Raw genomic sequence first — 23,287 nt, 5'->3', positions numbered from 1 at the left:
CTGTCAGCAACAAGCAACAGTAAAACAGAAGGGCAGGGGGCTCAAAGAGGGAAAAAAGGGGTACACACAGACACTGGTTATTAATCACATTTCAGATTGCCGATTTCCCCTAGAGAACTAAATTAAATAAAGCATGAGGAAGCCAATATAACCAATGGAGAATTTAAACACAGAAGAGCCTCAGCTTTACTAAAACAATGATGATAAATTTAATAGAAACACAACATTAGCACTTTGATAGATGTGGAAGTGTTTTATATCTCTACCAGAAACACTAAGGTAGACTTTGTGCACAAGACTGAGCTGACAGTACAGCTCATTTCTTTTGCAGAAACAAGAACATACTGGTCAACAAAAGAGTACGGCTGCAAGGAATCTGTGCCTTAGAGACAGATGATACTGAAATGTTGCTCTTCGGCCTCAGGTCATTTACAGAAGTAGCTCAGGAAATGTTTTTACAGATGAGAGGACACACCAGTACATAAAGTCCCAGTTCCAAAGAACAGAAAGTCTCACTACTAATTTCTTTTTCTGCTTTTTAAGAAACCTGCCTTTCTATTTAGAGTTATCTGACAAGTCCGATCACCTTTTTGAGGACTCAAAAAAAAAGAAAAGGCCTGACAAGTTACATATCAGGCAAAGTTTTGTATTATTTATATATTACAATCACAATTTTTGTTTCAATTTCCAAGTATCTTTCATCTCCAAAAGTCTAAAAACTTACAGTTTGCTTTTTCACCATCCTCATTCATAAATAAGAGCAGCAATTTCAGTTTCATACACAAAGAATACTGTGGTTCAAGGAAGGCCAAATTACTTGACTACAGCTAGAGAATAAGTCAACAGTAGAGCTAAGAATCCTAGAATGTCTTGAGTTGGAGGGGACCCACAAGGATCATCACTCTAACTCCTGATCCTGCACAGGACAACCCCAAGAGTCACACCATGTGCCTGAGGGCATTGTCCAAACACATCTTGAACTCTGTCAGGCTTGGTGCTGTGACCACTTCCCTGGGGAGTTCCAGTGCCCAACCACCCTCTGGGTGAAGAACCTTTTCCTAATATCCAACTTAAATCTCCCCTGACACAATATCAGGCCATTCCCTCAGGTCCTGTCACTGGTCACCACTGAGAAGAGATCAGTGCCTGCCCCTTCACTTCCTGTCACGAGGAAGTTGTAGACTGCAAGGAGGTCTCCCTTCAGTTTCCTCCAGTGACCTCAGCCACTCCTCATACAGCTTCCCCTCAAGCCCCTTCACCATCTTCATTGCCCTCCTTTGGACACTCTCTAAGAGCTTAATGTCTTTCTTATATTGTGGTGCCCAAAACTGCACACAGTATTTCAGGTGAGGCCACCCCAGTGCAGATCACAGTGGGACAATCCCCTCCCTCGACCAGCTGATGATGCTGTGCCTGATGCCCCCCCAGGACATGGTTCCTGGCTTTCCTGGCTGCCAGGGCACATTGCTTGGAGAGACTGTAGCCATCCCGGTTTCCAGTCTTTTGCTTCAGTTACACAACCACAGAACTGCAGAAGCAAATTCAGGCTGAGAATGTTGCCAACTAGCCACTAGACAAAAAAAGCAGATCATTTAAAGAGATGCCCTATAGAAGGATTTCACTGGTGGACCTCATGAGGTAGCACAATGAAGAGAGCAATTTGACTCAGGAAAGTAGAGGAGGGCTTAGCAGATACCATAGTTTTGCACCACCAGCTTCACAGAACTTCAAGATACTAATCTGGTAGACTACATAAACACATACTTAGTATGTAGTAGACGACATTAAGTGCCACGGGCAACTTTGTTAAAGTTACTTTATACCAGAAAAGGCAACAGTATTTAGTATACAGCTTGATACTGAAAGGAAATGGAATTGCAATTAATGGCATCATTTTCCAGGGTCATTTCTTTGTGGTTATTTGGATAAAGGCAGTTTGGAGACAGACATACTAGACATTACTTGCAACAAGAAGACGCAAAAAAGTGCAGATCAAGTTTTCAGGATTTAAACTTGGTGTGGCAATTACTACAGCAGACATTTGGCCCAAACTGTTCTCTGCAAAGAATACTTCAACCAAACTAATTGGAAAAGTGCCGCCCACTCAACAAAACTGGATCTGTTTGTAGGAATACACCTTTTCAACATTAAACACCTGTATCAGACTTGAGCTGAAGGTCTCATCACAGATAACATTCCTGAAAAGGCATGTTTTTCTGTCATCTGCTGGTTTCAATAAATTGTCAGGTTCTTGAAAGAGAATACACCAACATGAAGTTAACAGTCTAATAATTTCAGAAGTTTCAGATGTATGGTTCTACCTCAACTGAAATATAACTAAACTTTTTTTATTTAGTTAGATCTGTACAGATAATATATCTAGGAAAAATATTGGTATAAAAAGTCAATCCTGAATGAGCAATCCACAAAACTCCCAGACTCTTTGGATTGGAGATTCTCAAACTGCAGATAAGGAATCCTAAAGCTTCCTACAGAAGCATGCAATATACTTTTATCCTGCAGAAGATATAAAACAGCAGAAAAGGCTGTATGCCTCCATGGAGGCAGATTATAAGGCTCACACAAGGTACTATGTTCTAAAGTGGTGCAAATCATCAGATTTACAGTAACTATCTCTGTGTACTCTTTACCCACAGCAAGTGTAAAACAATTTGAATTAAGAACACCACAGTTATTTGGAAAGTAAATTTCCCAAGATTTGTTATATACTGCAGAGCTGCTAAGACCCATTGCTTTTAATAAAGCTTTACTCCACAAGGCCCAATCTGTCTGCAACAAAGAAGGACCATCTCTGCTAAGTCTGAAAACTGCAGAAGAGGTAGCAGACAGTTCAGACACGAGACTCAGGCTTATTGCCAAATTGATCATAGTAGGTTGGCTGATAAAATCTTAATACTTAAAAGACCAGCACTGGAAGAAAGCACTAGTCTGTAAACTCTCAAGAGGGAGTACTGTTGTTAACCAATGACACAGCTTTGCACCGAGCTCAGTACTCCTTAGCAATGCAGGGCCAGAACAAACTACAGTCATACCTCATATCAACCAAGTATGCACTCCTGAAATGCATAACATCTAGCAGTTTGACATAGGAAAGCTACTTTTCCCACAAAAATTAGTGCAATAAATGGGGGGTATATGCAGGAACGTCAGAAAGAGACTTTAAATACACAGAGATAGTACAAGAACATATGAGATATACATATCATATATATTATATATATACTATCATATGATAGTATGAGTACATAAGAGAATCACATGAGGGACCTCTGGAGATCATAGGGTCCAACCTTCTTACTCAAGCAGGGTCACTTAGAACAGGTTACTGAGGACCATGTACAGACTACTTATAAGGAAGAATTTTTTTACAATGTGGGTGGTGAGATACTGTAACAGGTTGCCCAGAGAACAGGTGGATGCCTCATCCCTGGAAAAATTCAAGTCAGGTTAGACAGGACTCTCAGCAAACTGGTCTAGTTAAAAATGTCCCTGCTTATTGCAGGGGGTTGGATTAGATGGCCTTTGAACGTCCCTTCCAACCCAAACTACTCTATGATTCTATGTTCAGATGACTTCTGAATATCTCCAAGGTGGGAGACTCCACAACTCTCTGAGCAATCGATTCAAGTGCCTGGTCACCCTCACAGTAGAAAAATGTTCCCTTATGTGTTTCCATTTGTGTCATTCCCTCCTGTCCTGTCACAGAGCACCACCGAAAAGAGTCTGGGCCCATCTTCTTTATACCCTCCTCTTTGATATTTGTACACATTAACATCCCCCAATCCTTCTCTTCCCCAGGCTGGACAGTCCTAGTTCTCTCAGCCTTTCCTCATAGGAGAAATGCACCAATCCTTTAATTGTAAAGCAAAATCGGGGTTACCGATTCACCAAATAGAAGAGATCAGGATCCGAGTCATCCAACCAAGGAAGTGCTGACATTTCATAACAGAGAACGTCACAGAAGATTTAATCACCACAGGATTTCATTGCTGTCACTTTCCTTGAGTAATTTTATGGAAAAGGATAGAAAAGCAAGGTGATTATATCAATTAGCATTGCACTGTATTACGTGATCAGCAACAGAACTCTGAAGTGGAGGATAAAAAAGCAACAGCAATGTGTGGCTGCACTTGGGTAACTAAATCTAATTCTCTCTCTGTGATCAGACTTCCATTTAACATTCAAGATCCAACAGAATCTACCTGAAGGTAGCTGAGTGCTCAAACATGTGGCAACACAGATGAGCCATACTGAACCTCTTGAAAAGAGGGAAGCATTTCATACTATTTAGAGCAGTTTTTCTCCTCTGCAGAGCTTCACTGTTAGGTGATGTTAAGCCTGCCCTACACAGCCTGCTTTGTGAAATGGTAAGCACACTAGCTGGAGCAGCACTCCAAATGCTAATTGCTACTGCTCCCCTATGCCTGCCTTTTAAAAGAGGGGAGAAAAAAAAAGTATGCTAACAGGATTGAAGAGAAACGAAAGCAGAAGGGGGAATAAAAAAAAATTAAAAAGTGAATTTGGCAGATGGATCACGATGTCAAGAGGTAAAGTATCATTAGGGGATAAACACCCTTCCTGAGGCAGAGTGTGGAAAGCTTCCCTTGTAATATCACAAAGTAGCTTAAGGGAGAGGAGTTAATAGGTTTAAATACTTTCTCCGGTTCGCTGGGATGTGCGCGAGCGCTGTCTGGAATGCGGCATGGCCGGGCCTGCAGCGCCCCCGCGCGGCCGCGGCCCCACAGCGCGGGGCTCCGCAGCCAGCAGTGGCACTGGGAAGGACATCGTCATCATGGAGCAAAAAGCCCCTTCTGAGATCTAATACCTCGTACAGGATCCGGCATCAGCTGTACCTTTAACTCATTTACTCTGTTGACTTAGTTAAATAGAAAAAAAAAGCTAACTTTAACAGCAGATAAAATAAACAGATTCAGGTTACACACAGATACCAGCCTGTGCCTTGGTTACATCTCATTTGTACGTCTTGGTTACATCTCATTTGTACGTCTTGGTTACATCTTGATTTCCTGGTTAGTCCCCATTTTAAACCACAAAACTTTCTCTTGCCTCAAACACTGCCAGGCTGCCACACTACACCTGGAACTGACGTTTGCTATTCTGTGCCAGTTGTTACCCACATGTGCATCTACTCCATTTAGTTAGTACAGGATGGATATGAAAAATTGTCCTATTATTTGTAGAAGGCCATCCTGCAGCACTGTTTAGAAATATGACAATCCCTGAAGTTTAAACTTTTATTTTCCTGCAGTATTTTTACAGCACAGACCTTCCAATTCTCCTTTCAGGAGAGCAGTAGATACACAGTGCAAGCTAGGAAATGAAGTCATTATGATGCAATCTGATGAAATAATGGATTGTGCTAGAAAGACACATAATTTGGAGAGCTTTCCATCCCTTATGCACTCATTACCAGAAGGCAAGCAGACACAGCGTTTAATTCACAGATCCCAGGAAACAAGAACACAGTAGTCACAACAACACGGTTTTATGTATTGCAAAGCATTTGATTTAACTAGGAAAGTGCTATCAGAAGAAACCAGAAATCTGTAGAAAAGCAAAGATAAGAAGATACTACCCTGAATGGCATTTAATAGTAAAAGAACTTCAGATATCTATTTATTTCATGAGGCATTTGCAATCACTCCTGCAACTACATGGCCTTTGTAGTAATTCTGCTTGGTAGACAGCAGCTTCTAAGGTACACTTACTGAGCTCCACGCAAAGCCAGCTGTAAGTTCAGCATAATCCTGATGGCTCTACTTCAGGACCAATTTTTCTACCTCTTCTCCCAAGGAGACTCTAGTTTCAGTTGTGCTCTCAGCACCCCTCCTATTTGCTACTCTTCATATCATTGTAAATTTAAAAAGCACATACTGAGCTCAGACTTCATCTATTGTATCACTGCTTAACTAAATCAGCTCAACTGTTACAGTTCTTTTTTTTCACACCAGGAAAGTGGGTATGTCCAGAGTACATACTTCTTCCAGACCACCCAACAATCACAGAAGTGGAATATCAGCACTGACACATTTCATTGTCATTCAAACCAGCAGGGTTGCAGGCAGAAGCACTTACTTTCAACTTAAAAAAGTTGGTTTGCAAAAACAAATTAAAAAAAATAAATTAAAAATTAATTTAAAAATACCCCTTCTGATTACTCAATTCAAAGCCATAGTCCAAAATCTAGTACTATTCCTGACAAACTGATGAGACAAGATGTGCTTTACATTCCAGGATATAGCCTCTAGGCTCATCTAATCATCAGCTCAGGTTAGTGACCAGAATTCTTACTTCAACAATACACTGTCATTACATGCTGACTTAGCATTACTTACAAAGACAGGAAGGGGAGGGAATAGCAATATTATATCCTCCATGTATATATATAGTAATCACAACATTTTCCACATTTATTTCCTTCTGGCTTTACAGGAGTTGCAAAAAGAAATCTGCCTTTCACTTACCTCTATATCTAACTGCCAGCCCATGGTATATGAAATGGCAGATCAAGAAATTACAACTTAATAAGAAAACTATAACAGAATGCTCAACAAGAAGGGATGGGAGCAGCAAATTCCTAAAACCATCTACTTGGTTCGTATTCCCTTTAAGAATGGCTGTCAATATAAATGCTGTATCAGCATCTTATTCTCTTAAAGGAAAAATATAAAACACACATAACGTTTCCCAGAGACATGTCATGGTATTTTAACAGTAAGTTGCTAATGAGAATATCATCACTCTCTGGGTTGTTAAAGCCATCCACAACAACTACGAGTGATTGTGTTTTAACAGTCACTGAACTGGAGACAAAGCTCAGAATGTATCATCACTTGTGGCAACCTTAGCAGCTTCTAGTCAAAAGGTACCAACACCTATTTTGTTGCATATATACAACGTCTACAACTTTTACACAGTGGGAAAAATCTGTTCCATGTATAAATCCAGGGCATCTCATTGCAAACAACGTTTTTAATTAGAAGTGGTATTTTTGAGCCTCCTGCTGACTTACAGCGTATCACTACCTCCTCCTCAGACGGCTAAACTGGCTTCCAAGAGAGACAGCAGAAAGAAACAAAATCACTAGAATATCTAACTTTGCAAATCTCTGCTGGGGACAATTTCAAGAGCAGGATGCTGCAGAGAGAGGTAACAAGAGAAAAAATGACTACTTACAAAGTCTTCCCTAATGAAGGCTCAAAACATCACGAACAAGACAGCAGAGGAGGCATTTTATTCCTAAGCCTACAGGCAGGATGATCGAGCACGACAATTTTAATCAGAAACCATATTGTTAAAGAGAATGCAGAACAATGTCTGCACCTCGGTGAGTGAAGCCTTCTTTTGAATGCAAAAAGTGGGCTTACGGGCTGGCTAGACCTCTTGCTGGGAGGTTGCCTCAACTGTCAGCACTGACAAAGCTTTAGCCCTCTCAGAAAATAGGCAGATATAAGCTCTCAAGTCAGACAGAGAAATAAGACTTCTTTGCCAGAACATTTTCCGCAATTTACTGCAAAGAGTTTATATTGACTGCCAGCACTGTACCTTCAGGAGGCTCTTCCTGCAGATGAGGAGGCAATTCTTCACTTGTAGTCTCAGTTTCATCATCCACCATCTGTGTTTCTAAGCTAGGGCCCTGCAGAACAAAAGAGCAAGAGGAGGTGAATTGGAGAAAGTTCAGAAAGGGACCACAAAAACAAATACAGGACTAGATAATACACCAGACAGTAAAGACACTTGGAGCTCACTTTAGCTGATGAGAAAAAAAGCTGCTGGGAGATTTGTTTGCAGTCAAAGTACTTACAGAAAGTAGAAAGTTAAAAAAAAAAAAGGGAAGGGGGAAGGACCCTTTAAGATAGCAAGCAATGTTACAAGGGTCTTAGTAGATTGAAAACCAGAAAATTACCAGTGAAGCACGATCTAAATTACTGTTTCCAAAACATATATAATGCAAATAATAAATTCAAATCTCCATTTACCAAGGGTGTCAGCAGATTCACCATCACTTGTAATTTTCAGGGAAAAATCCTAATCTTTGATTCATCTTATTAAGACAGATTCTGAAATGCCTCTTTTTTCAAAGGAAAACAAAGCAAACTGACTTACAATTTTCTAACCACTGACCATGTAGTTTTCCCCTACATGCCCAATACATCCATTTGTACCTCCATGTGTAACACGCCAAACTAGCCATTCCTGAAAAATTACGAGGCTACTCTCCAAAGTTTTGCATTTCCACTTTCCAGCCTTCACAATCTTGTAAAGACCCTGCAATGTTACTGCTGTAAGGACTTGAGTTAGAGCCATCAGATTTACAACTGTATTTAAGGCTGCTGAGCTCACTTTGCACACACAATATTTTCATGACTTGTGGAGCTATAAAAATGTAGTTGCTTTTTCAGTTTCAAACTACCACAAGGAGAAAAAAAAGCAAAAAACCACCGCCTGCTTCCCCCAACTGACTTTTTTTTTTTTAAGTAACAGCAGAGTAAACACTAGGCATAGCTATGAGAATCCTTAAAAAAACAACCACTCACAAATTTTCTTCTTTGTAGTGCCAGTACAGTGAAGAGTGAAATCAGAAACTTAGCAGTCATTAGGAAATGAAGCTTCTGTGCACTTTGAAAACATGACTGGGTTTGTAGTCTGAACTATCTGAAAATGTGTACTAATATACACAGCTGAAATGTTACAGAAACACAGTTGGTACATCAAGAGCTTGCAAAATTTTATTATTTGAACTCAGAAAGAAAAGAGATCATAGCATTAAAGCTGCAGTATTTATTTTCATTCTTTCCAAACCCTGTGACTGCAAGGTTACCCCCAAAGCATTGCATACTTTCTCTCTTTCCTCAGTTTGCATATTATGAAGACTAACACACTTTTCCAATTCCATCCTTTGCACAAGTAGCTTACGTTTTCATTCATTCCCCATTTTTTCAACAAAACAGACATGGAAACAAAAAGCATTACCACATTTTTTCAGAGTCTTAAAGCAGGGAAAAAACAGACCATTCAGGTGAAGTGTACAGGTCTATTGTGACAATGCCAACCTCACAACCTTGATTTCTGCCATCCACAACTATGCAAGCTTTACCTAAGCTATTTACCTATTTCTCCTTATGTAAAAACACCTGGTATCAAAACTGCCCAGCTCTGGTCAGTTAACAGTTCAAACATTAAGTCATGCCTTGTAGTAGCTACCATGGCAAGGAAAAAAAGTTTTACCACAGGGTAAAAGTACGGGCAAGTAGTAAGTTGCCTCACTTAGTTCAATTAAAAAAAATCACACCCCAGAGTCAGCTATCAACACCAAGCTCTACCCATCTCCTCACTTCACCTAAATGTGATCTAGATGTTAAGAATGTGTAACAATTCTGGATAGGAGCAACAAATGAATATAGAGTATGTATTTGAATAAGTATCTACATCAACTACAGGCAATCAGTGTATATACATTTCTTTCCTACCCAATAATGCTACAGAGATAAAGGAGATGAGGCTACATTAGTATACCAGACCAGTACACTTATTTTTCATATAAAGGATGCAGACATTTAGGACATAAGGTACAAGTATTTGCCTTGCAAACATTCTGAACCACAATTATAAGAACTCCTAAACTAGAAGTGGTCTTGAATGTGAATCCTGTGCCTGTACTTCCCAGTTGGTAATACAAAAATTATTTTAATTTAAAAAAGAAGTAACAGAGCCCTGTGCACATACTAACTATATGCTGCCCAAGGAGACAGTCCAACTTAAACAGACTACAGAAAAGCCAGCAAGAAAAACATTATCTTTCCTTCTTCAAAATAGTCAGTAGTCTCAATTTGCTACCACGAGACAAACCTGCTCAGTGGCTTCTCCCAACAACAGCCCATGATAAGTGATGCTCATCTAGGTTACAGTTGTTGTCATCTACATAAATACAAAGAGGATGCCAAATGCTATCAAAAGTGAGTGATGGCACTATGCTGGGTTTTTTTCCCTGATGCATGAACTACTTACTATTCAGTGTTCACCAGCAATACAACTCTTTCAGTATGATTGTTATCTCTGACAACACTTACCCCAAAACAAAGATTTATATTAGTTGAAGGTCAGCCCTGTACTTAAACTAGCATTAACAAATCCACCTGTGAGGAAAACAGAGCCCACTACAGACAACTATGAAGTCTATGGCTGAGATGCTGTTTGCCATCATTTACTTCCCTCCAATTCAAACAGTTGCTAATGGAATCCTATGGAAAAAAAATACTCAATACACGATTACTGCTTCTACAGAACATTCTCGATTAACAGAAATGGCCAGAACTATTGAGGATCTTTTCACTACTCAAAAACAATCATAACACAGCGTATTTTTAACTGCATTTGGTATACATTTCCTGTATGGTTTTGAGAATCCTTCAAAAAATTATTTACACTGGAAAAAAAATTATTTACAAACTTTTTTTTTCAATTTAATGTTAAAAATTTAGAACAGTGGAGACTGAAGCATGGCATGTCAAGTAATCAGAAACTTAACTCTTCCAAGAAGTGTTTTGCAAGAAACCTTGAAATCTTGATACTTTCTCATTCCTGAAATGAAGCTAGAAATGTCTTCTACAGAATAACTCCAGTTCTTATTGATATGTGATCACTACATATATGCACCTGTGATACAGGGAGCTTCTAGAAATAGTGTTGTAAACATCAGCTTATCAGACTTCAGCATATCAGTCTAACCATTGAGACCAATAAGTAAGTGTGAACAGTTTAGAACTGAATTTCACCAATTACAACGTAAAAACATTAACAGTACATGATATCCTGGGTTCCCATATTGATATGTATAAGTAATATTTAAGGCTCAAACACTGACAGGTGTTATTAACAAAATTACAAAGTCTCTCACTTTGTATCTTGTATTAGCATGTCCATTGCTTTTTTAGTTATATCTTCTGAGTTCAATTCACCAAGCCTGCTGCAAGCTTAGTAATCAATATTTAAGATATCTACACTTCTGGCAGCACAGTAATAATCTACAGCAATCAAAAATTCCAGGAAATTGTCTTCTAAGAAGGTTCATAACTAAGTTAAAGTTGTTGGTCTCACCGTTTGTTTTCTTTAAGCACTATTATTTCAAGAATGAGGTATCAGTTATGTTTTGGTTTTTCATTAAGAATACAAGACAAAGGAGTAGGGGAATGGGATGCACACAGCTGTGTAAGTTATTGACTTGCAGATTCCATAATAATCTTCTGGAGCTGCAACTGTGGCAGAAGGAATGTACACAGATTTCTTTTGCTAGGATGCAGGAAGACAATTCAGGAACATGAGCAGATATTAACTGTACAATACTCTTTCAATTATTTAGGGTTTTTAATTAAGAATGTGGTGACATTCCTCACTAGAGCCACTGAAGGAGCACAAACTTAAATAGGTATTATTACAGAAATAGGTTATGGCGCAGAGCCTAGGAACATGAAAGAAAAATCCCCTGGCTCTCCAAAAACAGTCCCTGTTCTCACTAGGAAGCAGTTCGTACAATTCCTTTCAGAACTTGATGAGTTTCTGATTGTGAGAACTATTAAGATTTAGTGGCAATTTTTCTATGCCATATTTTAACCCAAGATTCAAGCTGAACAGAAACAAGTGAACTCAAGCAGAGGAAATACCCACCCTTCCAAAATGAAGTTAACAGATGTGATGATTTCAAGGTAGTTTACTCTGTCCCTGCAAACAGTTTCAGTGAACTCCAAGAAAGCTGAAAAACTTCATATGAATTCAGCAAATGATAAAGATCAAGAGGCAAATCATACACAGATTCCCACAGAAACTGCCTGAGGAACTTACAATCCTCTGTTCTGATCACACTGTATGACTACTGACCTTACAGTGCAGTTTAACTCCAATATTATGCACTGATGTGACTTGGTAAATTAGTGTTTATTTGCTGTCTTTTACTATGTTTCATAGAAGGCTATGTATTTATGGATAGAGAGGACTGAACTAAACAAGAGTGACAAATCAGCTACAAGCATTTCACAGTATACCTCATGTTTTTCCATGGGATACAATACTTTTGAGAGTAATTCTGACCAGAACGTTGGTGATATGCTTGTATTTTCAGTATATTTAAAGACTGTATCAAGTGCTGTGATAAATCCATGCATGACAGAAAGCAAGTTCCTATCCAATCAGGGTTAGAATTTTCCAAAAGGTATTAAGTTATGTTTATGACACCAAAACCAAGAGCTCCATTTATCACCACATTTGTACTAACAAATGATTTCAGCATGTTCAATCATAAAAAGAGCCTATACTATCTCAGTCTCAGCAGAGTATTAAGTACTCAAAATACCCACATAGTTCAGGAGCAACCCCAACACCAGTCAATCAGTATCAGTCCAGTTTGCATATAAGTCAACAGATACATGAGACTGTCATAACAATTGCTCCAAACAGGTAAGTCAACACTGGAAACTGCCAAGCTTTCTAAAAAGTCCCTACAGGCCATCTTGAAAAAAGCAAAAAGCCAGCTCCAGTGTTAGGCCTTTTAGACTTTACTTTTGTACAAAGCATTACATTAATTATGGTATATAATCTTAAACTGAAATAGAGTCTGTCAATTTACTGTTCACTGGGTCAGGAATTCATTTTGCTAAGGAATAGCAAAATATAAAATGCCAAAACTAAGGCCAAGAAGGGCAACAACGAGGAAGGGCAATCAAAGGCTGAAAAAGAATATATTCTGTGAGAAATTATTAAAGAAATTAAATGAGTTTGGGGCAAATAACTTTCAAGTTTCCTTTATTCACCTTCAGAGAACCACAAATCTTACAATTCTGTTATTTCTTGCCATTCCTACTGAACTCCTAAAAAGACATTAAAAAAATTCACTACATAAGCAAAATCAAAAGGAAATACACAACATAAATACTATTCTCCATTATACTCAATTTTATTAGTAATCTTTTTCTGCTTTCAGAACAGAAGCTGGAGGAATGTAAAGTCATGGCTTTAGCAGCAGTTTACTGTCTCAGTTCTGAGACTACCCTTTGGAAGTAATGCTAAGATCTGCAGCTTTAGCTACAACTTTCCCTGTGCATTTGCCACTGAAAATGGTATTTATTTCCTGACCTAAATCTTCATATTTCCATTCTTCCTCCTGAACACTTTACTCCAGTTTTTCCTTTATGACATTAATCTTCACATTCATTTACATTCTGGACTTGAGCCTAGAATCTCACTTCTTTCACTCTAAGAAACTGCTTCATTCCTCATAAAGCCTCTCCTTAAGAGCCCACAAGGTCAGGCCTATTTCTCTCCATGCAAATCCTCAATTGCCTGCCTAAATTACATCTCCTTGGACGGTTAGATTGACAGAGAGATAGACAACAGGCTAGCAAAGGCATATAATGCCTTCTGAAAGCTTCATAAAAGAGTTTGGCGAAATAAACACTTGAAGAAAAGTACCAAGATCAGTGTTTACAGAGCCATTGTGCTGTCTGCTCTTTTATATGGATCTGAATTGTGGGTCATCTACCACCACCACCTGCGACTCTTAGAACATTTCCATCAACGCTGTCTCCGCACAATCCTAAACATCCACTGGTCAGATTATGTGACTAACACGTCTGTTCTAGAACAAGCAGCAGTCACAAGCATTGAGGCCATGTTGCTGAGAACACAGCTGCGATGGGCAGGACACGTCTCCAGGATGAAGGACCACCGCCTCCCTAAGATCCTGCTCTATGGTGAACTTGCCACCGGCTGCTGCAAGAGAGGAGCCCCGAAGAGAAGATACAAGGACTCCCTGAAACAACATCTCAGCCTTGGTCATATTGATCAATATAACCGGTCTACTCTGGCCTCCAATCGGGAGGTCTGGAGGCACACCATCTATAACGCTGCTGATGCTTTTGAGAACGCATGCAGGGTCACTCTTGAGGAGAAAAGACAACGCAGAAAGAATCGTGCCTTGCAGAATATTCCACCTAAGGAGTCTTTCTGCTGTGCCTTCTGCAACTGGACGTGCCTGTCTCGTATTGGCCTTTTTAGCCACCAGTGCACTTGTAACAAACGTGGGTAGAGCCCTCCCCAAATCTTCATTTGCGAAGCCTAGCCATGATGTTCTGCCCAATACTGACTTTCAGACATGGTAATCTATGTAGGCACAATTCCAACAAAGCAATTTAGCAGAGGAAAATTAATGGCAGCCTAGGCTTCACCCCTCCACATCTGTGATCTCACTTGTAAGCTTCCCAGCACAGGTCCAACACCTTTTTTATATAGCATCAAATACATCTCAACTGGTAACTATAAAGGTTAGACGCACCGCTAAAGAATTACAGGACTTGGTGGGTCTCTGGGAAGAAACAAATAATCCCCAAATACAGGACAGTTTGTTAAGTGCTTTGGGAAGCTACAATGATATTTTCAAAGTATAGTGAAAGCACTGGCTATTTTTGCATCAGGTTTAATGAATGCTTATTTCATGTCCCCACTACTAAATCCTGCAATTTCCTGCATATTTGCATATTTTGCCCCTTTCTAAAATCACAAAAAACACAAACAAATAAAACAAAACCAAAAAAACCCAGCTCTTTTCATCCCAGCTTCACTTCCTTCAAATTATGAACAGGCTGACTGCTTGCAGATTCCAAAGGGCTTGTCAGATCCAGTAATCATGAAGCTGACCTTCATCAGGCTTTCCTAAAATGACATAATTAATGACAGTGTTAAATTGGGATCCCTCCTCTGTCCACTCCTATGAAGTTTCGCAGACCTTACCTTTGAATTTCATGTTTACATGAATTAAATTTTTCCATCTTCCATATCTGAAAGTGGCTTGTGTCTCACAATGCCCTGTCTACTTCTACACAATTACATAAAATCTGAATACTAACAGAAAACAACAGGGTTGGGTATTTAAAAAAAAAAAAAAATTAAACAACCAGCCACTGGGTAGGTAGTTCAACAAGATGACATCATTTTCCAGGGAGCTGAGGATCTACAGGTACTTAACTTCAGCTGAAGCACATAACTACCCAGCCATCTCCTTATTCTCTACTGCTCAGATAAGCACACTCAGACAGTGGAAGTTTAAAACTATCACTGTGCCTTTGTTAGGTAGGTATCTGTTGCAGCTGCAGCTTTTATTTCAGCAATGAGTTCTCTGCATATTGGGGAATTAAGACTTTCACTGAATTTTTTTTAAATGCAATAGGAACATCCCACTGAATCTGTCATCACTGCTGATTGCACACCCACACCTCAGGGGTTTCCAAAGTCAGCTGGATTTTTCCTGCAGAGGGAATAAAATTGATCTGCAACCATAAACAATTTTATTTCACTTTCCTCTATGTTTAAGAAAGCCTCTTGATGGATGCTTTGCTTTTAATTTGGCAGAACAAAGTTCATTTATAAGAGTTTCTGTGCCAGGTTTTAGCCCAAGGGCAATTTGAGTTGCAGTTATAAATTCCCTAGAACACTAAAGGAAAGTACAGAAATAGAAATGCTGAGGATGACAGTAGTGTAAAATTATACCACTCTGTTCAAAGTACATTGTAAGAAAGAACTAAAAAAGCTTACTTGCTCTTCTCCAAATCTGGAAAAACACATTAGGGAGGCTATGATTTTAACAACACTTAATTTTGTCTTAACAACAGAAGTGGAGAAAAGAGGCAAGGAGAGTTTTAATGTCACAAATGCCAAATCAAGATTGAGTTCTGTTATTCTCAGCAGAACAGCCAAACCCTGTTTTTGCATCAACAAAACACTTTTGTACCATCAATAATCCAAATTAGGGTTTATTTGACATAAGTAAATTTTTAACAGCACTAATGACACCACAATCTATTCTCCCTTCAGTATGCCAGTAAACAGCTTGGTTTACACTTTTTATGTTCACGCTTTATACGGGGCAGATGACACCATTTATACAGCAAACAGCCAATACAGTCTGCTCGGTGGTAGATCAGACAGTTCAGGATTTTGAATTATTATACTGAATTTTGTCTTGATCGACCGTTTATTTTCCATCTGAATTTTACATACTAAATCAATGTCAGCACAGGAAGAATGTAAGAGTGGTTTTCAAAAAACAAACCAAACAAACCACACTTCATTTGATCATGTACCAATGTGGCCCAAAGAGAACACTCCTCACTCACTCCAAGCAGTTTAACTAGGCAATTATCAGAAGGGTGCCATGCAGCAGTGTGAAGGCTGTAAAGCCACCCTGAAACATGCTGAACAATTTGCTGTCAATTCTACTTTAAACTACTACCCCCACAGGGAAGTTTATATTCAAAACCTGACTGTGCTGAATTGCATTTGTTTGGAAAAAAAAAGTTACATGAAGGCAAAGTGCAGTTTCACAGCACAATTCAAACAATTAGCAATTGTTCAAGTTGGGGGCATAGGAAAAAGAGTTATCACAGAAACACCTACAGATCCTTCTGAAACAGAGACAAGCCTGACATAGAATGATGCAGGACCAAAGCACGACTTTGTATCCCAGTAAACCAATCTCAGAGCAATTAAATACCAATAATGAAATCTCAAAATATCAATTAACTCTTATTGATAACTGTTGACTAATTTAGATAATTTCAGTGGGAAGAAGTCTTCCTAAGTCCTGCCAGTCATTCACTGTCTGTCAACAGACTCTTGTTGGGGGGGGAAATCACTCAGACAGCTGAGCTGGTGAACCAAAGGGAAGCAATAATAAGACTTAATGGCCTGAAGTTTTATTGCACTTCCTCCATAACTACACTTAGCAAACATACTACAAATGTGTTTTTTCTAGCCTGTTCTTGACAGATGGATTTAATGATTAACGTCAGTTTGACTAAAGAAACGAGATAATGCACTCTGCAGAAAGAATATTCTCCATTTCCTAACGAGATGCAGAAGTACCACTCTAGAAAGCTGCAGACAGCATGAGGAATTTGTCTGACATAAAAATGAGAAGTCCTTTGCCTAATAATATAGGTATACATAACAGAGGTTGTTAAGATTTTCTTAACCATGGTAGAGACTTAAAATGTAATACCCTTCTCACTATCCTCAGTGAAGCCACAATTAAAAAAAAAAAAAAGAAAAGAAAAGAAAAAATAGAAAGATGCCTTAAGCAGTATTCTGTAACTGTGGTTTCATATGACCTGACTTCCATTTCCTTAGAAGTGCACTACTACTGTTTTAGCTTTAATGAGCTGAAATTTAAGTAATTTTTTTCAAGGGCTTTTAAAGCTAGAACATAGGAATTTTTACAGTAAGACTTGAATTCAAAGCACATAAGCATATAGCCAGCTTGAAAAATATAAGCACTCTCCCCTAAAAGAGAGTCACAAGAGACATCACTGGAAGACTTTGAAACACAAGTCATCTTGCCAAAATCTTAATTTCATTTTTAAAAATTAGACAATAAAAGCTGCAAATCCATTTGAAGTTAAAAGTTGCTTCAAAAACCCTAAAAGTAATTTTAAATGCTAGAAATTGAAGATAAATAGAAAATATTTTATTCAGGACAGAACTTATTTCTGTTTCCTTATTTCATTAGGAAATTCAAAATGCATTTTCTGCAAAATATCAAACATTTAGGAATTAGCTGGGACATTGAAATATGATGTATTTACTGCATAACTTTTAAATTTATTTTGTTGATGGCTAGGTAGTTAAGTATTTCCTTCCTTACAAATGAGGTCTGAGTGTAGCATGTCATTCTATGCATTTATTGTTGTAGTGTTTTAAACCAGAAACCTTTCAGATAAAATATTTACTAACTGTACAGAACAAAAACTACATCATCTGATACTATCAAGCCCTCCAATTTCACACCTAACTCACATGTCAAAACTTGACAGCCAGAAGTAATGTCAGCAATAACACCCCTTTTATTTCAGGCTTCATAGAGATCTCATTTTCTTCCAAATTCACTCCAAGAAGTAGTAAGAAAGATCACAGCTTTCTGCATACAAGATTCCAAACAGAGTTACTATACTCAGCAGCTAAACAGCCATCTGAGAGAGAAAACACTAGATCATTAAGAACACAAGCAACACGATTAAAAAGTAAGAATTCATTCGGGCAGCAATAGCTTTTGGTAACTGCTGCCTTTTACTTTTAAGGATCTCTGAGGTACACAGGTTCATCCTCCAAAATGTTTTTAGATTGAAAGGAAGCTCAAGAATTGCACTAGACCTTAAGCAGCTCTGCAGACGTATTAAGATTGTAAGATTTGCCAACACCAGCACAAGCCACTTCTGTGACTTCCAGAAAGTTCAACCAGGAACATTTCTTATCAAGACACTGCTTAAGAGCTCTACTACTGCCCTCAGCTATGTAAGAATGTACCTTGCCCAGAACTTTGAAGGTACGTAACCTCTTCTCATCTCTCTGAAATTCAGCTGAAACACTGCGAGAAGAAAAACACCACAAAGTCTGTAAGGTTTATCAATAAACAGATGTGACCAATCTTAGGCAAATACTTACATCAAAATGATCTACAGAATCTACACTCCATGTTACCTTTTACTCTATCACTTACATTCATGTTCCTCCTGCTTCCTAGAACACACCTAGGAAAAATGCTAGGAAAACAAAATATTACTGTATACTCCATAGAAGGCAATACCTCTTGTCTCTTCTTTTTATAAGCTGTTCCTTTCCCAAGTACTTTTCATTTCAACTGTCAAGAGCCCTGCTAAACAGGATGGGAGACATGTAAAAAAAAAAGTAACATATACATCATCTTGACAGGACAATCCATGACATTCTTAAGGAACAGAGCTGTCTGTAAATATAAGCAAGAAAAACACTTACTTGGGCTTTCCTTAACTTTTGATGCTGCATCTTCAAAATATCTTGCCTTTATCTGATCTCTGAAATACATCTGCCAAGACCAAGTATCACAGGCAGTCAGAAAGTCATTCTCTTAAATACAGCTGTAAGTTTCTCAGCGGAATGTCCCATTTATGACACCTGTCTTATCCCAAAATACATAACTTAAACGCAGCACATGTCAAAGCACCACAATCTCTCATTCTACTTTGGAGAGTCACTTCTATCTAATAAAAAGGGGAGCAGTTACTTAACTGAAACCACATCTTGAGCTTGCTTTCACAAATAAGAATATCAATATGAACCTGACACTCTAGATGCTTTTCATTCCTCTGATTTTGGCTTAAAGTTAGACCAGTGACAGGAGCACTGTCAGAAGCAGTCAACACAGCAGCAACCACACCAGGTAACCATCAGGGACTATCCTAATGCCCCAACCAATTCACCAGTTGAAGATACGGCACAAAGAGGTTCAGTTAGCAAGGATGCAAGAACATTTTCCAGTGTTGCCTAAGACCTGAGAAATCCAGTGTCCAGCCACAACACAATAAGACTGGAAATGTACTGTATTGTGGGACAATAATTAGTGGCTTATTGTGATGGACAGGTGGGGATTTGGTCATCTCCCCCCTGCCCTAAGAAATGAAACTGCCCCCCCACCCCCAGACAGACATGTTACCCAGGCTCTTAATGCAGCCTGAAAAGGTGTATTTCATTGCCATCAAGACGATCTGCCCTTGACAGAAAGAAAACATTCCTGACATATTAATACGTATGTGTTCCTACATACGGGAATGGTCCACTGTCAAGCTGACTGCCTCTAATTCCTGTTCTATAGTGCAGGAAATAGGGGCTTTAACCAGTTTTCTATTTTGCATAGCCCGGACAGGCCCAGAGATACTATCTTTCAGCGCTGACACTGCTTGAAAGAGATGGGAACAGGAAAAAAGTACACAAAGACTATTTTGAATCCAGTTCAGCTTCAACACCTCAAATTTTAAAGCACTGCTTTGCCACACTACTTTATTTCACTCTACCTTTTTAACAGGATACTTATGTTATTTAATTGACCTAAAAATAAAATACATCAAGCTTCAGTTTCTTCAGCAAGGATCAGACATTAGTAATGGATCCTGAAAGGATCGCTTCCAGAGAACTCACCTGATGTTACCACTTACTTCCCTTTGCCTGCTTCTTCCCTCCCAAAAGTAGGCAGACCATCTTTATACACAATAGTATTAACTTGTTTTCTTTTGACTGCTCTGCCTTCTCAGCAACCTGCTAACCATCATCAATGAGCTCAGCATCAAAACTAATGCTGCTTAAAACACACAAATTCGAGTGTAGTTCCCAAGACGTGACAACAATTCGGAGAGAAATCAGCACTGTAGCTTTTCAGAAAGCTTAGTTCTGCTGTATTCCTTGAAACGATCAACTTAACTCATTTGTTTTAAAGTCACACTGAACTATTTGTGAGCAGGCCCATAAAAGGGATTCAGATCCAACTCCCACACTACACAGACACCTCTTCCTTCTCCTCACTTCTCCTCTCCTTACCCTTTCAAAGGGGTAAAAAAAACTACACACTTTGATGCATTCCACTTCTTAATTGAAAAGGTAATTATCCACAGTCCCAGCTTAAGACTTTAAATCATGCATCATCTGCAATGATCTTACCCAGAGAAAACTTTAAGCAATTGCTACAGCAAGAGGCAGCATATATGGAAAGAAATTACCGTGTCAAAGGAAAAGCTACGAGTGCTTTTATATTGAAAAGCTCTTACACAGTGCTTATACCTGAAAAATGATTGGTTAAAAAAACCCCAAACTTTCCCCCTAAACACACACATTTTCCTTGCAATCAGAACATAACTCCGCTCACATCTTCTTGTATTTTGAGTGAACCCATCTAAAATAGGCATGAGCTTTCCCCATTCTAGTGGGGTAAAAGAGGAATTTGGCAGAAGTAATGGGCTTAGCAGGAATAAACAGATGTTTGCATGCAATAAAACAGAAGCTAAAGGAAATCTTTTCAGTTTTGGCCTCAAACTGGATGTACTGTTCAGACTGCACTCTGAAGTTTTTATTTTACAATATAAGTCAACACCAACCCAAAACCATAGTGCTGTTTGCCACTAACTGTCTCAATACATATTTTTATTATCCCACACTATTTCAACTAATAAGCACTCAAAGAGAAAAATATACTTTTTATTACCAGGCTTTGAATGAATGCACAACAAAATATAACATTGCATAGAAGGAGATGTTCATGTATATTTATTTCACGTACTCAGAAGCTGTCCCTTTTCTTTCATCTCCCAGCTGTGCAGACATTTATGGTTAAGAGCCTCTTGTTCAAGGAGACGATTGTTTACCCAAGCGACTGACACATGTGCACTGCCCAGAATCCAAACCCTGCACAAGCTGGTGAACTTTTAACACATACTTATTTGATTCAGATGCTTGGAGAAAGGCCCGAACCAAATTTCTCCACTGGGACAGGTACAGACCATAGCTACATACAGTTTCTGCTTCAAAGAGCTTACCACCTAGCTACTGCTAGACAAATTCAGGAGACAGGGAATGCCTGGTGTGCCCTCTGTTTCAGACTGAATAACGAAAGGAAACCATTTCAAAAGTCGTACGCATGAAAATTAAAGAGATATGACAACATAAACCGAATAAAAATCAATACCACAGCGCTGCTGCTTCCTAACCAACACAACCGAAGACACAACCTCGCATCTGATAGCCTGTATATTACTTTCATAGCCCAGCCAGTCTCGGCGTCCACCTCTCCCACAGCGCCGAAGCCAATAGCCGGTTCAGGTTAAATACTCTCTATCCTAATAGTTTTCCACAGCAAACTAAGGAGAAAGGCGACGATCTCCCCCACATTCTCGGAAGGGCCTAAGAGAGAAGCAGCACAGTGAGCTCTGTAGCCACTCCCGGCCGCGCATCAAAGGCACGAACTCCTTGGCTGCCAGAGAAGTGAAACGCCTACGAGATGCTGTGGATGAGGGAAGACGCCCGGGGAAAGCAGGGACACAGCAGCCCAGGAGGGCAGCAGGCGCGGGCAGCCTCCCCCAGCTCCCACAGTGCCGCAGGAAACCATACGGCTTTTAATGGAGAGAAGGGGGGAGTCGTTCGGGAGACAGTTCCAAGAAGCGACACCACATCCCCCGCGAAGTTGGAAGCTTCTGGAAGTTGTGTACTTCGTTACGAAGCGCACGGCCACCACCTCCCGCCGCCGGTACCCTCCTGGGGCCCGGCCCCTGCCCCTCCGCCGCCGCCGGGAGCCGCCGCGGTCCAGGCGAACCCCCCCGCCCCGGGGACAGCCCCCAGCATCACCTTCATGCCGCGTCTCCCGGAGCACCGCCCGGTGCGGATGGAGGGCGGGTGGCAGTCGGCTGCGTGCCCCTCTCCCCCGCGGCTGGGGCTCCGGCTCCTCCTGCCCGATGTAAACACACACCGGCGGGCGGGGGGAGGCTGGGCCGGGGGGCAGCGCCATGGAAACCCGGCCGGAAGAGGAAGCGCGGGGGTCAGGGGCGCCATGTTGGTGGGGGGCTCGGAGCTCTCAGGGTTGTTCCGGGAGATGCGGAGGCGAGAACTTCCAGCGAAGGCAGGATTCCAGGAAGCCCTGAGGGTGGGGAGCCAGTTATTCGGGCTCTGCCCTCACTGCACGCTCGCCGGCGTTCACGGAATCACACAGCATCAGTTAGGTTGGAAAAGACCTCTTAAGATCATCGAGTCCAACCTGTGACCGAACACCACCGTGTCAATTAGACCATGGCCACAAGTGCCACGTCCAGTCTTTTCTTAACCACCTCCAGAGACGGTGACTCCACCAGCTCCCTGGGCAGCCCATTCCAGTATCTAATCACCCTTTCAATGAAGAAATTCCTCCTAACCTCCAGCCTGAACCTCCCCTGGCGCAGCTTGAGGCCGTTTCCTTTTCGTATTCCTAGTTACCTTGGAGAAGAGCCCCACCTGGCTACAACCTCCTTTCAGGTAGTTGTAGAGTGCATTAGTCACCCCTGAGCCTCCTCCAGGCTAAACAACCCCAGCTCTCTCAGCCACTCCTCATAGGACATGCACTCCAGACCCTTCACCGGCTTCATTGCCCTTCTCTGGACAATCGATCCTAAGTCAAGTGCTGGGTAACTAGAAGGGCTTGGGGCTTTCTAGCCGTCTCTGCACATAATCCTCAGCCATGGAGCATGGCTCCAGCCTGTGGGATGGGGCTGTACCCAGTGCTGCTGCTTCACATGAGGGAGTGCAGTTTGGTGGCAAAGATAAAAGAATCTGGAAATAATCTTCAGTATGTAGAGTTTTCTTTCTTGTGTATTGCATTAAAACTATCATCTAGCACAATCACACACATGGACAGAATTGTGTTCTGCTAGGGGAT

General features: G+C 40.2%; 1 protein-coding gene across 2 annotated transcripts in view; it reads right to left on the bottom strand.

Moving 5' to 3' along the window:
- Positions 1-22,444, bottom strand: part of LOC108496574 (transmembrane protein 263-like) — a 210,492-nt gene extending 188,048 nt beyond the window's left edge. The window contains exons 1-2 of one of the 2 annotated variants that reach the window (XM_017813405.1): positions 22,228-22,444; positions 7,588-7,678 (exon numbers count right to left, since the gene is read on the bottom strand). In XM_017813405.1, the coding sequence (XP_017668894.1) occupies positions 7,588-7,678; positions 22,228-22,431 (295 nt within the window). In that variant the 5' untranslated portion in view covers positions 22,432-22,444. Of the gene's footprint in view, positions 1-7,587; positions 7,679-21,880; positions 22,133-22,227 lie in introns of those variants that run through there. The other variant, XM_017813414.1, reaches the window with a different exon arrangement.
- Between the last annotated feature and the right edge of the window lie 843 nt (positions 22,445-23,287).

The sequence above is a fragment of the Lepidothrix coronata genome, unplaced genomic scaffold (genome assembly GCF_001604755.1).
Source record: "Lepidothrix coronata isolate B3197 unplaced genomic scaffold, Lepidothrix_coronata-1.0 Scaffold1, whole genome shotgun sequence".
In the NCBI taxonomy this organism is placed as follows: Eukaryota; Metazoa; Chordata; class Aves; order Passeriformes; family Pipridae; genus Lepidothrix; species Lepidothrix coronata.
The sequence above is the reverse complement of the archived record's forward strand: the minus strand, read 5'-3'. Positions and strand labels throughout refer to the sequence as shown.